The following is a 23,135-nucleotide window of genomic DNA, read 5'->3' as shown; positions in this document are numbered from 1 at the left end:
CTAAAGAGTGTTCTGTCACATTCCAACGTCCACAACATCCCAGTCCATACCTGTGCCATTTACAATCCCAATACCTTGCCACAGGGATCATATCCCTATGGAAGACCCAGGTGCAAGGCCTACCGAATCCACTTACCCAGCACTTCCTATTCCAGTCCTGTCACTGGCTTATTCTACACCATCAGAGTCTGGGGCCACCTGTGAAAGCAGCTGTGTTATATACCAGCTCTGCTGCAATTATTGTTCAGCTTTTTATTTTAGTATGACTATTAAACAGCTGTCCAGGATGAATGGACACTGCCAGACTCTGGCCAAGAACAAAGTGGGCCACACTGTGGGATAACACGCAGCTGTACATAACATACTTGATTTCTATGGCTGCTTCACAACTTGAGCCATTTGGATCCTCCCTCCACCATTAGATTTTCTGAACTGTGCACAAGGGAGTTATTCTTACAGCACATTCTCCACTTCCAAAATCATCCCGGCATCAACCTACTGTAATCTACTGTCTCTACATCCTCCAACCAACTGTTGCTGCCCATTCTGTACTGTCACCTCCTCACAGTTCGCCTCCCTCACAATCACTGCGTGCTGCTCTCTTCCAATGCACCCACCAATCGATTCTTTCCCCTTGGTTGCTCCTCTCTTTTCTGCTCACCATTTTTCCCCTCTTCTCAGCCTTCCCCACAACCTCCTGACACCGCATCTGTCAGATCTGTCCTGCCTTCTCTAGTCCCTTCATGCTCTGCCAGACAATGCCAGTTCCTCTTCTCACACCTGTGCCCTACTATATCTGCTCCTTCCCCAACCCCTCCATATTGTTGCTCCCATTCAACACATTTCTGTTGCAGTTTGGTCAGAGTGGCTAGAGGTAGCAGTCATGTGTGTGTGAGATGTGCTTGCTTGTGGAATGTGTGTGTTCCTCCTTTCAAAAGAAGGCTCATGTCAAAAATAACAGTCTTTTCATCATGCCCTCAATGTGTCATCTTTACGGTGAGTAGCAATCTATCCTTTTCATAATAAAGTTATTAAAATGTTAAATGTATTTCTCCCATTAGATGTTGTTCTGTCACTGAACTCCATTTGAAAGACTCTTGCAAATGCCACATAAAAATTTATAGTTCCTTAACAAACACTAATTTGGTGTCATAATTCAGTAGTTATCAAACTTTTAAAATACCTGTGCAAAAATTATTTTTGCATTGCCTGCTATAATGTAATTTTTTGAGTGATGTTAAATGAAAGTAAATGTCTGTACACAGTTCGCAAAAGTCAATTTTATACACTGACTTACTTTTGTTTAAGATTACTCATAATTTTGGGATCTGTTTTTATTTTTTTAGTGTCAATACAGTGTTGAGTAATCCCAGTAACTCTCCAACTAAGCAATAGCTTTTGGTCTCATAGAATTATGTCATTAACTCTTATGAAGCTATAAATATAGATGTATTGGTATGTTATGATTTAATAAAAAGTTAACAATGTAAAACCTAACAAGTATTCTTTCTCATGTCATAGTTTCTGTTTCCATGTTGAACCTAAACTGTGAAAACCATTAATTTCTATCTACTTTTGAAGTTACATACAGATTTATTGCCATACACTAATGTTTTTTTGATTGTACCACAATGAGTTTGTTAAGTTCATATTTATTACTGGCACTTGTTTTTAGGTCTGCAGTTAACTTATATTTTAATTTTATTAACTAATAGTAGTAGTTGAATGTTTCTAAGCATGACGTAGTAAAATGTACATGAAATAAAAAAAAAAAAAAATGTAATTTATGTTTCACTTACTGTATGAGACATAGTGTCAGAGAGGTCATCAAAATCATGTGCTTTTGGAAGTCCGCACAATTTACGAAGCTCATTGTAGGAAGGCACACCATGATCTCTGGCTCTCTGTATGTCAATAGCAGGAAGACTTAAGCCAAATGTAGTTCTATTTGCCCTGAACAGTTCATGAGCTATCTGTAATGAGCAATTAGCACACATTTTATTATTTTGGAAGATGACAGGGAATGGTAAAAACTGTGATGGAATTTAACATGTTTACATTATATATGAGTTCTCATTAATAACCAGCATAAAATACAAAGTCGATGAGTAAAATGAAGTAAAATGTATATTAAAATATATAGTAGAAGAGAAAAAACTTGGAACAATATTGAAAAATTCATACTAGAAGAATATTCATGGTAAATTATGAGCACATATTTAATACAGGGGTATTACAGTACACATTTTGGTGGCTACATAAATGATGCCGAAATGACTTAAAGCAATCGGTGAGCAAATATTATTTTATTTACAATACTATATCAAAATCCAATAAGCACCAGAGCAAATGCTTCCCAATTCATTAATTCTTAGCCACTTCCAAAATTCTGTCAAAAAACTGATTAGAATTTCTTTGCTTCTCAAAATTTTAATTTCTTTCTTGAAAAATATTTTTAGGACTGTTTGTTTGTTTATTTGACCTAACCCTCTTTTCATTTTCTATCAAAAACTGAACATATCAAACATGTACAATATGTAGTTTCTCAATCTTTTAATCTTATATAAATTCATGAATTTTATTCAAATATGTAAAAACTATGATGAAATAATAATAATAATAATATCAAACAAGCTGCTACTCACCACAAGCGCAGATGCTGAGTCGCAGATAGGCACAACAATAAAGACTGTCATAATATAAGCTTTCGGCAAATAAGGCCTTTGTCAAAAATATACCACACACACACACACACACACACACACACACGCAAACACACACGACTGCAGCCTCTGGCAGGTCAGACCACACTGCGAGCAACAGCAGCAGTGCATGGTGGGAGTGGCAACTTGGGGGGGGGGGGTTAAGGAGGAGGCTGGGAAGGGGTGGGGGAGGGGGAGGGTAGCAGGGTAGGGGTGGAGGACAGTGAAGTGTTGCTAGGGAGCACATAAGGACAAGGTGGAGAGAGGGTAGGGCAGCTAGTTGCAGTCAGGAGGTTAAACGGGGACCGGGGAGAGGTGTGGTGGGGGGGGGGGGGGGAGGGGTAGCAGAAGAGCAGTGAAGTAAAAAGAACTGGGTGCATTGGTGGACTGGGAACAGGGAAGAGGCTGGATGGGTGAGAAAAATAACTAACGAAGGATGAGGCCAGGAGGGTTATGGGAATGTAAGATATATTGCAAGAAGAGGTCCCACCTGTGCAACTCAGAAAACCTAGTTTTGGTGGGAAGGATCCATTTGGCAAAGGCTGTGAAGCAGTCACTGAAAGAAAGGATGTCATGTTGGGCAGCATGCTCAGCAGCAGGGTGGTCAACTTGTTTCTTGATCACAGTTTGTTGGTGGCTATTCATGTGAACAGACAGCTTGATGGTTGGCATGACTATACAGAATGCAGCAAAGTGGTTGCAGTGTAGCCTGTAGATTACATGACTGATTTCACAGATAGCCCTGCCTTTGATGGGATAGGTGATGTTTGTAACCAGACTGGAGCGGTTGGTGGTGTGGTGGTGGTAGGATGTACGGGACAGGTCTTGCATCTAGGTCTAGGTGGACATCAGGATACTAGCACGGGATGGGTGGGAAGGACAGTGGGCAGGTTATTGTCATGCCCACATAGAATGTACCACTGTGGTTGCAGCTTAGCTTATAGATTACATGACTGGTTTCACAGGTAGCCCTGTACTTGATGGGATAGGTGATGTTTGTAACCGGACTGGAGTAGGCGGTGGTGGGAGGCTGTATGGGACACATATTGCATCTAGGTCTATTACGGGGATATGAACCATGAGGTAAGTAGTTGGGAACAGGGGCTGTCTAGGGATGAACACGTATAGGCTCAGTGAACAGCAGAATAGCAATGTGGGAAGGGTGGAAAGGATAGTGGTCCTGCCTGCATTAATTTACAGCTCAGATTAGGTGGGCATTAAGTTTATTACAGTGTTATTGGCTGAGGAAGTAAAAAGGTATCAGCATACCATAATTAACTGATTGAAGAGCGTCTCAGAATGAAGGAGTAATACATCTTGTATGAGTGACTAAAATTACGCTCTATCCATCTGAGCCACCGAGTACACGCTTCCCGTGAGACCCACATTCCCAACTGTCCACAATCTACATACGTAATGTCCCTAATAGTATTTGCCCATCCACTCATTACTCGCGCACACTAAGGTGACGATTCCCGTAAGAGTTTGGGCAACTTGTGCGCATTTGCAAAGACGAAGGTCAATGGCTAGGTAGCCTTTTAACTATGTATATGAAGATAGTAACTGTTATCAAAAGAGCAGAAACCATTGCTGACCGTGCTGCTTCTCTAGAATAAATGATAATTAACTGAAACCCTTAGCTGCCGACAGGTGTTGTTGATATACCTCGATGTGGACAGCTGAAAATGTGTGTCTCAGTGGCTCAGATGGATAGAGCATCTGCCATGTAAGCAGGAGATCCCGGGTTCGAGTCCTGGTTGGGGCACACATTTTCAGCTGACTGCATCGAGGTATATCAAGAACACCTGTCGGCAGCTGAGGGTTTCAGTTAATTATCATAAAATTACTGGAATATGTGTATTTAACAATCTTTCAAGCGTAATTGTGACTATCTCTTTTCTGTTACTTTCTGAACACTCTTTCAGCATTCCATTAGTCCACATACAAATACCAATCCCCTTGCACTAATGTCCAAGTCATTTCATACTTTTACAATAATCATATTATTTTGCCTGAGCCTCTATTTCAGTACCTGCAGTTTTTCTGAAAACATGCTCTCACTGCAGCCAAACATCAGCCCCACATACTTTTCCTCCAGTCCTGCTTAATCCTCATATTACTTTAAAGGACTTATGTTAAAAAAAAACTCCATATGTGGCTGCAACTCATCCTTCCACCAATCCCTTCCAAAAAATCTTAGTCTTCCCTCATTCTCACTATAGGTGTATTTCTCTCATCCCGAGGTCTGAGTGATCTCATGTCCCTCTCATCCCAGAGGAAGGAAATATTAGTTCTGAAAGCTAGGTAGTGGGTCACTTTGAAATGTGTCTGTCAGCAGTATTACACATTTTGTCTTTTGAAAATAAGTACTGACCAGCTATTGTGCCTCATAATTTATGTTATCATACACTTAGTTTTGGAGCTGTGTTCTATGTCTGTCATGATATAGCAAATATGTCACCATATTTCAGTTGGCTGTCTTCAGGTTCATTGACATTAAGGTTTATTTATTTATTTACTGAACTTAGAAATAACTGAAAGTTATTAGCACATATATAGTAACTTTCAGTGGGACAGGTCAGCTGAGTCATCACGGAATTGTGATAAACACAGTCTTACTAATTCTTGTGGACCACAATGCTACAGCCTTTATAGTTAAGACATTATTCAGAATTTTAGGAACTGTTACAAGAATGTAAGTTACTGGCACAAGCATTACACATCACTTGTAGGAAAAAAAGAACTGTTTTGGGTTTGAAAAGCAGGACTGTAGAAATTACGGTGTGAAAAGTTATAATAAACTCATACTAAGCAATCAAGCAAAAGAGAGCCACCATTAATGCCATAACATTTTAGTTTCCCAAATAGAACTTTATCAAACAACGAAAATTCCAGAATGGAATGTAACAGTATTATGAAAAGGATAGTTGTTACTCACCATATAGCAGAGATGCTGAGTCGCAGACAGGCACAGCAAGAAGACTGTCAGAAAGTGAGCTTTTCGGCAACAAGGTCTTTGTCATAAACAGACAAAACACACACACATTACCTTAGTCTCTGGCTGCAGCTGCCAGAGACCATGGTCATATGTGCATGAGTTGCATTTGTGTGAGTGTGTGTGAGTGTGTGTATGTTATCTATTTTTGACAAAGGTCTTGTTCATCAAAATCTCACTTTCCGACAGTCTTTTGTTGTGCCTATCTGAGACTCAGCATCTTCACTCTATGGTGAGTAGCAACTATTCTTGTCATAAAACAGAATTTTATGGTAGATGTATGTAAAAGACATAGCAAGTTCACAGGATACTCTTTGTTTGGTTAAAGTAGTTTTAAAATGGTTTTCTCTGTATGACACTACTATTTTTCACCCTACAGTCTGTTTTTCTAGTTGAAAGCACTCAATTTCACTATTATTGTATCTGGAGCACCTACTGCTAACTCTTTGTTTCAACAGTATGTGTATTATTCCTTGGCTCATATATTGCAAATAATGATGTATATAACTGATGTTTTAGAAGCCATAAGCACCATGAAAGTAGGAAACAAACCACTGTTGTATTATATACAGAATGAGTATGCCAAACAGAAGTGAGCTTAGCTAAATGTGTAAAAAATTGTATTATTATTAAATATGGTTCCAGACTGCTAAAGTGACTTCCGGGTGTTTCATAACATGATGATTTTTTTTTTACTTAAAATTTAGTAAAAACATTCTTATTAATCTGAAGAGCAGTAATGTAATTTTTAAAAAAAAATTATCTGAAACTGTAAAGTCACATTTGACTGCAGATCATAGGTGAAAATCAAATCAAATATTGCAGTTCTCAATTAAAAATAGCTTTATTAAACATTAGTGGGATTATTCTTGTCAAAATTCATATAACAACTGCAATGACAGTTTTTATGTTTATAAAGGTAAATGGAAAGTAAAAGAACAACAAATATTAATGTCTCACCTCTTTGTCAAAATTTTCATCATCTTTGCGACATTCTTGAGAGATTGCTCCAATTAGAATTTCATCAAATTTCTTAGTTACTATTGTTGGTCTGTTATAGAAGTCACTGAGCACAAGCTCTTTATTGATTTCACGACCTTCTGTCATTAACCTGCAAAACATTGCTTTCATATGAGGTGTAATATAGTGTTACTGGTCTTCTTATGCTACATATTTATGCTGTTATTACATCTACAGTACTGTTTTCATTTTGTTTACAAAAAAAAAAAAAAACAAAGTAAATTAATATTTCAATAAATGAGAGGTCTAATAGGTACATCTGGCACCTAAGGATGAATATTAGGCGTGTGTGTGTGTGTGTGTGTGTGTGTGTGTGTGTGTGTGTGTGTGTGAACAGAGACAGGAAAATTCCACAAATGGAAGCAGAGCCTGCAATAATGAATACAAGGGAAGGTTTCACCCTGTGTGTGTGAACAGACAGGAAAATTCCACGAATGGAAGCAGAGCCTGCAATAATAGATACAAGGGAAGGTTTCACGCTGACATAAGATTGCAAGGATAGCAATGAAATTTTATTTTTGTTCTATTGGTACATGTTGTCAATGATGTTAACTTGTTCAATGGAATAGTTTTGTTCATACCACTTAAAGAAACCATATTGTATATGTTTCACATAAATGAATAAACTGGAATATACTCCTTTCTATAAAAGCTTTGTTTTGGATGTGACTTCAAGCAAAGTTCATGAAGGTTTGTAAAAGAATTTGCACCTTTATTTTTAGCAGTTAAGAAATTTTTAAGTGAATCCAAACATGGCGCAAACTCTCATGAAGATGATTCATGTCAAGAGCTTCCTAAAACTCATTTTATAAATAAACTTGTTAAGGTAATAGTCTGCTACATACAATGCACTGATTTTGAATTTGTGGAAATAAATGGACAGGAAAAATAAAAGGTACTGCACACAGTAATGAATAAAATTCATCAGAATGGGATGGCATATCTAGTGATGGTACTAAGACGTGCTAAAAGAAATCTCAAAGCCTGTCACTTACCTTATTAACTGTACCAAAAATGGCTGTGCTCAAGCCAGTGTGTGGAGTGGGAAGTAAAGAAGAAATCTCAATTTATAAAATAATATTGTTGACCATCAGTTTTAAAAAGATATTTGAATGTGTTCTCTGGTCCCAGCCTGGTTTTGGGAAACTTCTAAGCATGTCTACAGCAGCTACACAGTTCTTTTATGAAGTACCCTATACTTCCTGCCAGACCAGCAGATGCAGACTACAGTCATCTTTACAAATCTGAGCATGTCTACAGCAGCTACACAGTTCTTTTATGAAGTACCCTATACTTCCTGCCAGACCAGCAGATGCAGACTACAGTCATCTTTACAAATCTGACAAAACCTTCATAAGCAATAAACCATATGTTATTTCTAAGAAATCTCAAGCCATGTAACATTGGTGTTCCACGTATGAATCTTTTAGAGGACTACCTGATGCACCTAAGGCAAATAAAAAAGAAATCATATAAAATGTATGATAAGATTATAAATTTTCAATTCTACAATGAAAAAATAAAAAAAAACTCCTCTTATGCCATGATGACTCCTATCACGTTATATTCAGTCCTTTTGAAAACATTCTTTTCCATTACTTACACTAAGGGCTCACATTCTGTTTCATAAAACTGGTTGACAATGGGAAGTCCTTACAAAAGCAGTATGTGGGCAAGTGTTATCCTGTTGGAAATCACTCCCTGGAATACTGTTCATGAATGGCTGCACAACTGGTTCCATCACCACACCCCAGACCATAACTCCAGATGTACAGGGTGTTTCAAAAATGACCGGTATATTTGAAACGGCAATAAAAACTAAACGAGCAGCGATAGAAACACACCATTTGTTGCAATATGCTTGGGACAACAGTACATTTTCAGGCAGACAAACTCTCGAAATTACAGTAGTTACAATTTTCAACAACAGATGGCGCTGCGGTCTGGGAAACTCTATAGTACGATATTTTCCACATATCCACCATGCGTAGCAATAATATGGCGTAGTCTCTGAATGAAATTACCCAAAACCTTTGAAAACGTGTCTGGCGGAATGGCTTCACATGCAGATGAGATGTACTGCTTCAGCTGTTCAATTGTTTCTGGATTTGGGCGGTACACCTGGTCTTTCAAGTGTCCCCACAGAAAGAAGTCACAGGGGTTCATGTCTGGCGAATAGGGAGACCAATCCACGCCGCCTCCTGTATGTTTCAGATAGCCCAAAGCAATCACACGATCATCGAAATATTCATTCAGGAAATTAAAGACGTCGGCCGTGTGATGTGGCCGGGCACCATCTTGCATAAACCACGAGGTGTTCGCAGTGTCGTCTAAGGCAGTTTGTACCGCCACAAATTCACGAAGAATGTCCAGATAGCGTGATGCAGTAATCGTTTCGGATCTGAAAAATGGGCCAATGATTCCTTTGGAAGAAATGGCGGCCCAGACCAGTACTTTTTGAGGATGCAGGGACGATGGGACTGCAACATGGGGCTTTTCGGTTCCCCATATACGCCAGTTCTGTTTATTGACGAAGCCGTCTAGGTAAAAATAAGCTTCGTCAGTAAACCAAATGCTGCCCACATGCATATCGCCGTCATCAATCCTGTGCACTATATCGTTAGCGAATGTCTCTCGTGCAGCAATGGTAGCGGCGCTGAGGGGTTGCCGCGTTTGAATTTTGTATGGATAGAGGTGTAAACTCTGGCGCATGAGACGATACGTGGACATTGACGTCATTTGGACTGCAGCTGCAACACGGCGAACGGAAACCCGAGGCCGCTGTTGGATCACCTGCGGCACTAGCTGCGCGTTGCCCTCTGTGGTTGCCGTACGCGGTCGCCCTACCTTTCCAGCACGTTCATCCGTCACGTTCCCAGTCCGTTGAAATTTTTCAAACAGATCCTTTATTGTATCGCTTTTCGGTCCTTTGGTTACATTAAACCTCCGTTGAAAACTTCGTCGTGTTGCAACAACACTGTGTTCTAGTCGGTGGAATTCCAACACCAGAAAAATCCTCTGTTCTAAGGAATAAACCATGTTGTCTACAGCACACTTGCACGTTGTGAACAGCACACGCTTACAGCAGAAAGACGACGTACAGAATGGCGCACCCACAGCCTGCATTGTCTTCTATATCTTTCACATCACTTGCAGCGCCATCTGTTGTTGAAAATTGTAACTACTGTAATTTCGAAAGTTTGTCCACCTGAAAATGTACTGTTGTCCCAAGCATATTGCAACAAATGGTGTATTTCTATCGCTGCTCGTTTAGTTTTTATTGCCGTTTCAAATATACCGGTCATTTTTGAACCACCCTGTAGATTCATTGTGTCTTGCACTCACAGTCAGACAGATTTGTTGCAGGCCCTCTACTGAACTGCTTCTAATACATGGCCACCACTGGTACTGAAGCAGAACCAGCTTTCATCAGAAAACACTACAGACCTCCACCCTACCCTCTAATGAGCTCTTACTTGACACCACCGATGTCAAAAATGGCGATGGTTTGGGGCCATTGAAATGCATGCTACAAGGCGTCTGGCTCAAAGCTATCCTTGAAGTAACCAATTTGTAGCAGGTAGCTGTGTCACTGTGGTGCTAACTGCTACACAAATTGCTGCTGAAAATCTAGTACGATGTGTCAGAGCTATACACTGAACATTGTAGTGCCATGTGTCCATCTGGAGCCCGGTCTTTTTGGTGGTCAGGCTTGTGAGCTTTAGGAAGCATGTAGAAGGTGGGAGGCGAGGAAGTGTTGGTGGTGAAAGGGGGGGGGGGGGAAGAGGGAGAGAGAGAGAGAGAGAGAGAGAGAGAGAGAGAGAGAGAGAGAGAGAGAGAGAGACAGCAGAGGTGTTCTGGGATGGACAGTCTGGGAGAGCTGGTGGAGTCCCTCTGCTAGATAATCCCTAGGTTTCACAACCGCAGAGGAGGAACCTTTGTCAGTAAGGAGGATTATAAGGTTGTGTCAGTTTTAAGTTGTTCTTTCTGCAGCTGTGGTTAGGGGCCAGTTGAGGGTGGATCACAACTGGATGAATAGAAGAGTAAACTGAGCAAGGCAGGGCTCAGTATTGGTTTTGGATTGAGTGTGATTGGTATGGTTAAAGGTAAAGAAATGTTTACACGTAGGGACTGGGAGAAGGAGATGTCCTTAAGGGAGTGCAGCAAAAGGTAGGCCTTAGAGAAAGACTGATACTTCCATGGGAAGGAAGCTTTTGGAGGACAGATTCATGAGTGTTGCACATCTGTCTAAGTTCTGGGTTCTGTAGGGTGGTGGGAGTAGTATCTTATGAGTTTGTGGTAAATTTAGAAGGTCTACAGCAATGCAGTTCGGTAATGTGGACTTTGTTTGCCCATTCTCTGCTGCCGCGCATGCACAGTTCTCACCCCCTCATGCTTTCTTTCCTCTCCGCCTTATGTGCGGAAGCACCATCCTAGGTGACGTGGGCTTTAGTATCTGTACACTGATTCCAGTTGTGACTCATTGATATTGCAGTCATATGACTGTACAGTTTTTCATTTTGTGAAGTGCAATATTTCACATTTCTGAATATTTAAAGTAAGTTGCCAGTCTTTGTACCACTTTGAAATCTTATTAACTCAATATTTTTGCAGCTCTCTTCAGACAGTACTTCATTATTGATAAATGCATCATTTTCTAAAAGTCTGAGGTCTCTACTAATAATGCCTGCAAGCTCTTTAATATACAGGGTGTACATAAAGTCCAGTTACACTTTCAATAATTTATTGCACAAGAACTAAACATTGTACAGTTGTCACACATATTGCATTTTGAAGGGAAACATTTGATATGTGAATCATGAGTGACCCAACAGATGTCAATTCAGTAATTGAATTCTTGCCATACCCATCCCAGCATGGCATTGTCGACTGTGGCAGTCACTTCCCGTGTTCTCTCCCGGAGCTCTGCTACATCATGTGGTAGAGGCAGTACATACACCAGATCTTTAATGTGTCCCCATAGAAGAAAGTCATACGGAGTGAGATCTGGTGATTGGGGAGGCCATTTCATGAAACAGCTGTCCCCTTTTGTAGCATGGCTGATTCATTGATGCTGCAGCTCTGTGTTCAGATACCCACGAAAATGGGGTGGAGCCCCATCCTGTTGAAAGATGAACGGAGAGTCTGATTGCATCTGAGGCATCAGCCATTGCTGCAACATGTCCAAGTAGGAATATCCAGTGAAAGTGTTCTCGGCGAAGAAGAATGGCCCGTACAGTGCTCAATGTGACAAGGCACATAAAACATTTACCTTAGGGGAATCACCCTCAAATTCAATGCATTCATGTGGATGCTTTGTACCCCAGATTTGACAATTATGCCTGTTCACTTTCCCATTAGTGTGAAAATGGCTTTGTCACTAAAAATTAACTGATCAACAATGCCATCCCCATCCTCATTCAATTGTTGCAACTGCGGACAAAACTCAAAATGGTTGTCTTTGTCATCGTCATTGAGATTCTGCACTAGCTGTAATTTGAATGGTTTCATAGACAGCTTCTGTCACAGGACATTCCACACTGTCATTGCAGCCATTTCGAGTTCACGGGATGCATGATGCAGGATTCCTTATGAATGTCTATCATTCACGCTCCACATTCACTTCACTGAAACTGGGGCATCCGCTTCTCTTTGCTGGGCACAAGCAACCCGTCGCAACATATTTGTTGTGCCAGTGGTATGCTCCACATTCACTTCACTCACACTGGGGCATCCGCTTCTCTTTACTGGGCACAAGCAACCCATCACAATGTATTTGTTGTGCCAGTGGTAAATGGCCTCCCTTGTTTGTCGCTTCTTACCGTACTTGGTTCTAAACATCTGTTGAACAGCTGTAGCACACTTGTTTTTGACGAACTCCAACACACAGAAAGCTCGCTCCACACCTGAACTCTCCATGTTTGTGACTAGCGCTGACTATCGACAAATTACCAAACTACGCTGTACTGGTATGGGCAGGGGGAACATTCAGGGTTACTCTTCAAAATGACAAATGTATGATATCTGTACAATATTTGGTTCTTGTGCAATAAATAATTGAAAGTGTTCCTGGACTTTATGTACACCCTGTATAACATGAACAGTAAATTTCCCAATTCTCTTTCATGGGACATATCTGAAGTTATTTCTACATCTGTCAGTCAGTTTCCATCCAAGGTAAAATATTGTGTCCTCCCTAGCAAGAAATCCTCAGTCCAGTCACAAATCTTGTTTGATAACACTTATGATCTTATTTTTGTTAGTAAGAATATGTATGGTACTGAGTCAAATGCATTTCAAAAGTCAAGAAACACTGCATCTATCTTACTGCCTTAATCTGTGTCTTTCAAGAAATGTGAGAAAAGTTTTAGGTAAGTTTCCCATGGTCTCTCTTCCTGGAATCTGTGCTGATTGGCACAGAGGAGGTCACTCTGTTTGAGAAACCCCATTTTGATTGATCTCAGTATTGTTCTAAGATTCTACAACAAATGGATGACAAGAGTATTGGGCTGGAATTTTGTGAAGAACTTTTGCTACACTTCTTGTAGATCAGTGTGATCAGTGCTTTCTTCCAACTACTGGGCAAAGTTATTTGTCCAAGGGATCTACAGTAGATTTATGTTTTAAAGATGGATTCACCCAACCACAAATTCAATATAGAATTTGATATGGATTCTACTGAGCCACAGAAATTTGTTGAGTTTTACCTATTTCACTTGTTTTTAAACACCACTGACACTTATATCTCTGTTACTCATCTTTGCACTGGTGTGAGAAACACATTAAGGGAATGCCCATAGATTTCCATGTGTAAAAGAACATTAGAAAACAGAGTTTGATGTTTCTTCTTCCGCTTTGCTACTCTCAGTTACAGTCCCTGCCTCATCCATATTGTCTGGACAATAACTTTGGTTACACTAACAGCCTTTAAATAGGACTTGATGTTCTTTGGCTTTTAGGGAGATCCATCAGTAATATTATATTATGGACTTCATGCACTGCTCTCTTGACAGCCAAATATGTTTCATTCAGCATCTCTTTACCTATAGCCTTATCTTTTGTTTCACACTTATTTTGTAGTGGTCTCTTGTTTCCTTATAGTGACTGTATACCATGGACTATCCCTCTCATAATTAACTATTCTACTAAGAACATTTTTCTTCAGTGATAGATATTGCAAGTAAAGTTAACTCAAGACACTGGCAAATTATCTGTCCATCAATTACTGCAGACATGTCTCCCCCCTTGCTGATGAAATTACAGCTAAAAATGTCTCTTTTACCTCCAGAACTGCATTTGGCATCATATAACTGAATATTGTAACATGAACTGCAGTAGCAACATGGTTATGGAACCACAGAAAATTTATACACCTATATGTAAGCCACAATATGAAGATTAAACTAGGCATTATGGGTATTTTTTCCATATAGAAAATTTGTTACAGAAGCGTATTATTGTTAAGGACATAATTACGTAATCAGAATTGCAATGAAAGTTAAAAACCATTTTTTGTGTAAGTGGTAATTATAAAAATGGGAAATCAAAAACATTGCTTATCTCTTAAAAATGCAGCCTAAATGGCATCAGTGCAACAGTCTGCATTATCAGTGGTGCTATTCAACAAATAGTTCCAATACATTCCAACCACAAAAACAACTAATGCAGCATTATTAAGGGAAAAACTACTGTTGAATGTTATTGAAAACTAGCATGTTATTGATGGTCTCAAATGCAAATGTTAAAATTGTCTAGAAATGTTTATATACAGTACATACCTTAGAATTCCATGTGCAATCGTGTGAAGATACCTGAATGCCACAGTGGTAAATTCGACAAATGTGCCAGGACACAATTTTTTATTATATTTGTATGCATGGAAGTGTTCTTTAAATGCATGTTTTCCTATTGGGAGAAATAATTACTTTGGTTATATTGATAATGCAAAACATTTTTTAATTCATATGTTAAAATGTAACAACTGGGAGAACTAACAATGACATGTTATAATATGCAATATCAAACATGAGTTATTCATTCCTGACACTAACTTATAATAGTACAAATCTGCATGACATGTACACATACACTCCACAAACCACTGTGAAGTCCATGGCAGGGGGAACTGGGTACTTCCCACTGTACCAATTATTAGGGCTTTTTCTCATTCCACTTACGAATGGAGCAGGGAAAAATGATTGTTTGACTGCCTCTGCAATTCTCATCCTCACAATCTTTATGGGAGTTGTAGTATATTTCTATCGTCATCATTTTAGGCCAGTTCTTGAAGTTTGGTTACTAGACTTTCTCGCAATAGTTTCCACCTATTTCGTGTCTGCCAGTTCAGTTTTTTCAACATCTCAGTGACACTCTCCCATGGGCCAAATGAACTGACTGTTTGTGCTGCCCTTCTCTGTATATGTTCAATACCACTTGCTGGTCCTATCTGGCATGGGTGCCATACACTACAGCGGTATACTAGGCTGGGTTGCATGAGTGATTTGTAAGCAATCTCCTTTGTACACTTATTGCAAATCATTAGCATTCTACCAATAAAGTGAAGTCTGCTACTTGCTCTACCCCTGGCTCAGCCTATTTGATCATTCCACTTCATGTCCCTATTAAGCGTTACATCCAAGTATTTGTATGTGTTTACAAATTCCAACTGTGACTCACTAATATTATATTCATAGTGTACTATGTTGTTTTTTTTCCATTTAGTGACATACATAATATTACATTTTTGAATATTTAAAGCAAACTGCCAATCATTGCACTACTTTGATATCTTATTGAGGTCTGACAGAATATTTGAAGACCTTTGTTCAGACTGTACTTCACTGTAGATAACGGTATCACCTGTGAAAAGTCTGAAGTTACTATTGATACTGTCTGGACAACTATTAACATACAACACGAACAGCAAGAGACCCAACACACTTCCCTGGGGTAGACCTGAAGTTACTTCTACATCTGCTGATGACTCTCCATCCAAGATAATATGTTGCAGCCTTCCTACAAAGAAATCCTCAGTCCATTCACATATTTCTTCTGATAACTCATATGCTCATGCTTTGGATAATAAGCAAAGGTGTGGTACTGAGTCAAAAGATTTTCAAAAATCGTGCAATATTGCATCTACCTAACTGCGTTGATCCACGGCTTTTAGGATGTCATGTGAGAAAATTACAAGTCAGGCTTCACATTATCTGTGTTTTTGAAATCCATGCTGGTTGGCATGGATAAGGTTGTTCTGTTCAAGATACCTCAGTATGTGTCAGCTCATAATATGATTCTACAACAAATCTTTGTCAAGGATATGGAACAGTAGTTTTATAGGGTACTTCTGTTACTGTTCTTTTATACAGGTGTGACTTGTGCTTTTTCCAGTTTTTTGTTCAAAGAATCTATGATACATTATAGCTAATGCAAGGGCTAACTCAGCTGCAAATTAGATATAAAATCTGATAGGAATTACATTGGACTCTGGGGCTTTGTTTGAAAACAGAGTTAAGCATGTCTGATTTTGCTTTGCTACGCTCAGTTTCAGTTCCAGTCTCATCCATGAGTGACTGGACACTAACTTATGGTGCCACTGACAGCATTTACATGTGACCAGACTTTCTTTGGGTTTTGTGAAAGACACTTTACAATATTTTGCTGCAGTAGTCACTGAAGGCTTCACGCACTGCTCTCTTGACTGCCAAATGTGTTTCATTCTGCATCTCTATCTACAGCACTATGCTTTGTTTTACACCAATTGTGCAGTAATATTATTTTATTTTATTTATTTATCCATCCATTGACAATAAATATTGTATGGATGTTGTCCAAAAGTATACGTAAATTTATGGAAAATAATTTGAGCAAAACGAACATATAAAATTTTACATTAAGTAGTACAAAGAATAATACATACAAAATTGTACAAAAAATGTGCAAAGAATAATACTTGGTCACACAAGGCTCAGTAATACAACTTTTTATACATGTATACTAACAGTATTATAACTGCATAGTCTGTTTGCCCTAAGGCTTTATTTTTGTCTTCCCTAAGCAGGAAGCCCTTATATTCACTACAATAATTCAGTGAAGATTTTACCACACTCAGCAGCTGTCCATCAGATATACAAAATTAACAGAAACTTTAGGGGATGAAAGACAGTGTTTTCAGTTTTGCCTTAATATAAACATTATCAGAATTATTTATTGGCCTAAATAGTCATTTACTGAGTAAAATCATTGTTCAAGTAGAAATTCTTTAAATTCTACTTTAAATCTGTTTTCATCTTCAAACTTTTGGATGTTGGCTGGCAGTATGCTGTGGAGTTTTGTACCAATATGGCTCACATGCCTTTCTGTGTGTGTTCTTTTTGTTTGATAAGTATGGAGTGTTGTGCTATTTTGAGTATTGTAGTTGTGCAAATCGGCATTTGTCTGAAAATCTGCAAGGTGGGCCCAAACATATAGAACACATTTGTATATATATATAGGAAGGTATTGTTAGAACCTTAAGCTTGTTGAATAAGAGTTTGCATTGTGTCTGTGGATGACTGTGTGTTATTATTCGGATAGCCCTCTTCTGTAACAGAAAGATTTGTTTTAGACAGCAAGTGGTGGAACCCCAAAATATTATTCCGTATGTTGCAAGAGACTGAAAATAGCCAAAATATGCCATCCTGGCACCCTCTGCAGTACAGACATCTGCAATACTTCTAAGAGCAAAACAGGCTCAGTTAAGTTTCTGCACAAGTTTCATTACATGGTCATTAAAATTAAGATTTTCATCTATATGAATCCCCAGCAATTTTGTTGATGCCACTCTGTCTATGGCCTTGTCACCCAACAACAGATCAAGATTTACATTTTGACATATTTTCCCAACTGCATGTCATTCATTTTATTTGCATTTAATGCCAACAGGTTTGCATTGAACCAAGTGTGGACATTCTTTATTACTTGATCAGTAGTTGTTTGCACCGTTTGCTTTGGTGCACATATTAACACAAAAGTGTCATCTGTGAATAGTATGGCCTTTGCTGCTCCATCTGAGGTGTGAAAGTCATTTATGTAGACAAGGAACACTAAGGGACCTAGAATACTGCCTTGTGGCACTCCTATTTCCACTTTTTTTGCATCTAATGCTTAATTTATTTTGTGGTTGAAGTAATCTGACGTCAGTCCTACAATCTGTGTTCTGTTTTGTAGGTATGATTCAAACAATTTTTTCCCTGTCACATGAATACCTAATGCTTCAAGTTTTTCTAAAAGAATGCCATGACTGACAGTGTCAAATACTTTGGAAATATCTAAATTTGTTCCTACTACACTGTTGTCTTTTTCTAGATTTTTGATTATTTGTTCAGTGTAGCACATTAGTGTTGTTTCTGTATTTTTACCTGCCTGGAAGCCATGCTGATTTCTGTTTAGTAACTTATAGTTTTTTAGGTATTTGTTGACTCCGTGCTTCATTAATTTTTCTATTATTTTGGAAAATGCTGGAAGGTGGGATATTGGCCGATAGTTTTCTACCTTATGCTTGTTACCATTTTTGAATAATGGCTTCACTTTTGATATTTTCATCCTTTCCGGAAACACTCCACTAAATGATAAGTTGGCTGTGTTTGCCAAGGGCCTTGCGATTTGTGCAGCTGTCATTGTTATGATATAAACAGCCACCTCATCTACTTCTGCTGACATTTTAGGTTTCAAGCTCTTTATTACTTTGAACACTTAATGTTCATCTGTTGGATCTATCCTCATACTACAAGCAGCTTTAGGAAATTTAGGTTTTTCTTGGTTAGTAAATTTCAAACTTCATGAAGTCATCACATTTATGAAATAATATTGTTGATGTAATTTGGCAAATCTTGTTTTTTAACATTGAAATTTTCTGAATTTTTGAGAATGATATCCTGGTCTTCACATCTCTTTCTTGTTTCAGTCTTCACAATAGGCCATGTGGCTTTTGATTTGTTATCAGACTGTCTTATCAAGTTGTCATTTCTCATAAATTTTGCCTTGAAAATTACTTTTTGATACACCCTCTTGTAATTCTAAACATATTCTATGAACTGTGGATCTGTAGATGTCTTCAATTTTGAATTTAGTCTCTTTAGAGTTCTGCAAGAAGTTTTGATGCCAGGTGGCTTTGTATTGTGAACTGATGTGATTCTTGATGGTCTTCTTTGAAAAGCACATTTCGAAATATCCCATGAAAATTGAAGAAAAAGTAATCAAAATATCCACGGGTGTACTGCTGGTCTACAGTGTCCAACGGGCACAATATTTCGGCGATCATACATGTCGCCATCATCAGGTGAACTGACGGACTGAGCTCCTGTGAACGTGCCGGCACGGAGATCTGTACACTATGGCTGCTCAGCGGGAACTGGGTTTGGTCGCGACGGCAGTTTTAAATACCCTCCACCCGCGGCGCTCTCACTCCGCCGTCCGCGCCCCAGTCGCGCGGTGGAACAGATTGCGACGGTGTCTGAGATGACGTCGGTGTGATGGCTCTGTCCGCCGTGGTCGTCACAACTATACATTTGCTCGATTTACTCTTGATTAACCCAATCGCTGGTTCCCAAGCCTTGCTAAGATTATAGCCACAGTCACGGTTTATGAGGTCGTCATTGGTGCGAATTTCGATGTGTTATACGCATCATTCATATTTGTTGGGGGCAGTACTTCTACCCAGGACTCACTAGTTAGGATATTTGTAAATTCTACACAGTTTTCAGTGGAAAATTTTCTTTTATACATGAAGTATGTTTTTTTTCTTGCAGTGGCATTGAAGGAACTTTGAGGACAAGAGCGTTATGGTCTGATAATCCCAAATAAGTATTTGTTACTTCTACTTCTGTGGATCATACGTTTGAAAATATATTACCTATAAGACAGTTTGTATTATATGTTATTCTTGTGGGTTAACGTTTGTGCGGAAACAGATTGAAAATACATAATAGATTTAGGAATTGGTTTTTTAGCCTACTTTCAGTCATAAGATTTATGTTGAAACAATCAAATGAAACCGCATGGTTCCAGAAACATTTTCTAGTCTCAAACACCTATGATGTATATATGCAACTGAAGCAACGAATGAAAATTTGATCCAAGGTCAGGACTCAAACCCAGGTCTCTTGTTCAGTAGACTTGCACAACTGCAAATTTTGCTATGGTGGTGTAGTGGTTAGTATATCTGCCTAGTGATCAGGAGAACAGGGTTCAAATTCTGGCCTTGGTACAAATTTTCATTCATCGCTTCAGTATGCACATATACATTACATTATTGAGTAGGTTGTGTGTCTTTAGGATTTCTTCACAGTGACTGTATACAATGGAAGATCTCTCCCATTATGAACTGTCCTGCTGGGTACATATCTATCCAGTGCGTGGTTAACTATTCTTTTAAACTTGAGCTGTAGTTCCTCTACAGGCTTCTGTCCTGAGCTAAAAGTTTCAAGTTCTTCATTGATGTATGACAACACTGTAATAAGATATTGATTGCAATGTTATGGTGATCATTATGTGGCAATGTCTTAATCTCATACAAACTCATATTATGAAATTTCAGACAAGAAAAAATGACTTGTAGTACCAAAAGTAAACATTTATGATCACACACAAATTGAAAACTGTGTGTAAAATTCCTTGGGTGTCAGTTGCATAACAAATTAAAATGGTATCAACACATATAGCAACTAATCAATAAGTTTAGTTCAGCTTGTTTTGTTCCTAGAAATATCTCTCATGGTTCTGCACTGAAGACAAGGATGTTAGCTTTTTACCATATTTTCACTGTCCATTGTCTTCTACATGAACAAAGCAAATAAAATATCTACTGAAGAAGCTTGCAGTAAGAAAATTGTGTAAATAAGATAACTACACAACTTGCAGAGGCTGTTTTAAGGATCTTCAAATTCTTTCAGTCATGCCCCAGTACAAATAATATTTAATGATACTTGTTACTGATAATAAAAATCAGTTCCAACCAAATTGTGATTTTTCACAACATAAACAGACACTACAAATAATTTTCATATAGACTTGGCCTTTGACAGTCGGAATGGTATTATGTACTCTGGTGTGAAGTAATTCAACAACCCATCATCTATTGCAAAGCAAAAAGTTGAGAGTCCCTTCCTGTTCACAAGAGAATTAAATATATGCCTCATTAGCCACTCCTCCTATAAATTATCTGACTAAGTTGACTCAAGGATTAATGAATTGTTCTAGCTATATGTCAAGTATCAAAGATCATTGAAAAGGTGCATGCAAATAATAGAATATTGTGAAGAGACCTCCATTGTTACAGATGTAGGTAATTATTTTCTAATGTACTATGTAAAATGTAGCTAGCATAACCATAAATATAATTGAGCTAGAAAATAAACAAAAAATACAATTTCAAAAGATTAAAGGTTTGGTTTCAACAACATCATTCTGAGATTCTGTTTCAAAAGGAGATGCCAAAATTGAAATGAACACCAACAGTTTTAACAGAGACCAGGGGTAGGGGTACACACTTAGTAGACCATGGGGGTGGGTTTTGAACATCGAGTGACAGTAAAGGTAGAGGCTTGATGCTTGTTGGGAAGCAGGAGTGGCAGTTTCAAATATGGTGCCAACCCCTTGCACCATGTGGCATCACTCAATTCCACAGCAGGATGTAGCTGCTATGAGCTGCTCTACTTCCCTTCCCTGCTTGCAAAACTTCAACCCTCCCTGGGAGGCTTCAAATGCTGCTATTCCATTTATATAAGCAGAAGACTGCACTGGCCTCATTAATAACTGATTTTACTTCCTGATGATGATGGTGGAGACAGCTCTCAGTAGCTCAAGTGTTTTGTTTGAAGTGATGTGGCTCTTAAACCAAGAAGAATTTATTGAAGTCAAATACTAGTCAATATGGCAGGCAAATAACCCAATCATTGCAGGTCTTACTATGTGACTCACTTTCCTTAGAAATTATAGTACAGCTTGGGTTGGGGGTAGCCCATGCTGGTCATCTGTTAGATCAGGAAAGTATACAGGAACCAAGAGAATATTCTGTATAATTCAGTGTAATAGACTTGTAAGTGATAAGATTATAAATACCTTTAGGGAGAAACAGAGTTTGCTAAAATGGAATACTATTCTAAACCCTTTCAGAAATGCTGACAAGGCCTTTGGTAGGTTGTCATTACTATCTCTGAACAATTCAGTACCACTTTCTAATGTTTATGAAATGTGACATAACTAAACAAAGCAGCTACACAACTTTATGTCAGTGGAAATTGCAGAAAAGAAAATTATTTCTTATGATCAGTCAACATCACATAAAAATATGCTTTGCAGATAAAGCTTCCTACATTAGCTTCAAAATCCAATATAAATTAGATATCAAATTGTCCTCATGTAAAGAAAATGATAATTGCACTGAAAAAAATATTTGGAGTGTCATTAAGGTACATGTAGAAATTGGGAAAAGGGGTATTAATATCTCTCCAGATGAATTCAATATTGTTGTGACAGTGCCACGAGATTTAAAAGTGCCGCTACGTCAGTACGCGAACACGGCGATAGAGGCGCTCCGCAGCTCGGCTGAGCGCGGGAGCGCCACCTAGCTATGAACGGCGCCGGCCGCATGTCACGGCACGGCAGTTGAGTGACAGTTACGGAGTTGGTAGCATGTAACTCACTATTGTTTCTATGTTTGTATATCCACGCAATTTATTAGTGATTAAAGGTTATAACAAATATCTTTTTTATTGATACCAAAAATGTCATCTTCTCAACTCCTGCTAGATAGAAGTCCAGATTGTATCCAAATTTATATCTAACTTCTTATGATAATAATTTTTTACAATAATTTGCAAATACTGTATTGGAGGATCATTTAATCAGTTGCAAACTGAGCTACTCTAAAGCAGAAGATATTTGAGTTCTGTCAGATTTTGTTGGTTGGTTGGTTGGTTTTGGGGAAGGAGACCAGACAGCGTGGTCATCGGTCTCATCGGATTAGGGAAGGATGGGGAAGGAAGTCGGCCGTGCCCTTTCAGAGGAACCATCCCGGCATTTGCCTGGAGTGATTTAGGGAAATCACGGAAAACCTAAATCAGGATGGCCGGACGCGGGATTGAACCGTCGTCCTCCCGAATACGAGTCCAGTGTCTAACCACTGCACCACCTCGCTCGGTCCTCAGATTTTGTGATTGTTGTTGTTGTTGTTGTGGTCTTCAGTACTGAGACTGGTTTGATGCAGCTCTCCATGCTACTCTATCCTGTACAAGCTTCTTCATCTCCCAGTACCTACTGCAACCTACATCCTTCTGAATATGCTTAGTGTATTCATCTCTTGATCTCCCTCTGCAATTTTTATCCTCCACACTGCCCTCCAATTAAATTGGTGATCCCTTGATGCCTCAGAACATGTT

At 38.8% G+C, this 23,135-nt stretch overlaps 1 protein-coding gene across 1 annotated transcript in view; it reads right to left on the bottom strand.

Moving 5' to 3' along the window:
- The window catches only part of LOC126253025 (peroxidase-like), an 87,374-nt gene that overhangs the window by 22,700 nt on the left and 41,539 nt on the right, over positions 1-23,135 (bottom strand). The window contains exons 6-8 of the mRNA XM_049954129.1: positions 14,496-14,622; positions 6,658-6,808; positions 1,800-1,973 (exon numbers count right to left, since the gene is read on the bottom strand). Of these exons, the coding sequence (XP_049810086.1) occupies positions 1,800-1,973; positions 6,658-6,808; positions 14,496-14,622 (452 nt within the window). The remainder of the gene's footprint in view (positions 1-1,799; positions 1,974-6,657; positions 6,809-14,495; positions 14,623-23,135) is intronic.

Source organism: Schistocerca nitens, chromosome 1, assembly GCF_023898315.1.
Source record: "Schistocerca nitens isolate TAMUIC-IGC-003100 chromosome 1, iqSchNite1.1, whole genome shotgun sequence".
Classification (NCBI taxonomy): domain Eukaryota; kingdom Metazoa; phylum Arthropoda; class Insecta; order Orthoptera; family Acrididae; genus Schistocerca; species Schistocerca nitens.
Note: the sequence above shows the minus strand (reverse complement) of the source record. Positions and strands in the feature narration are given on the sequence as shown.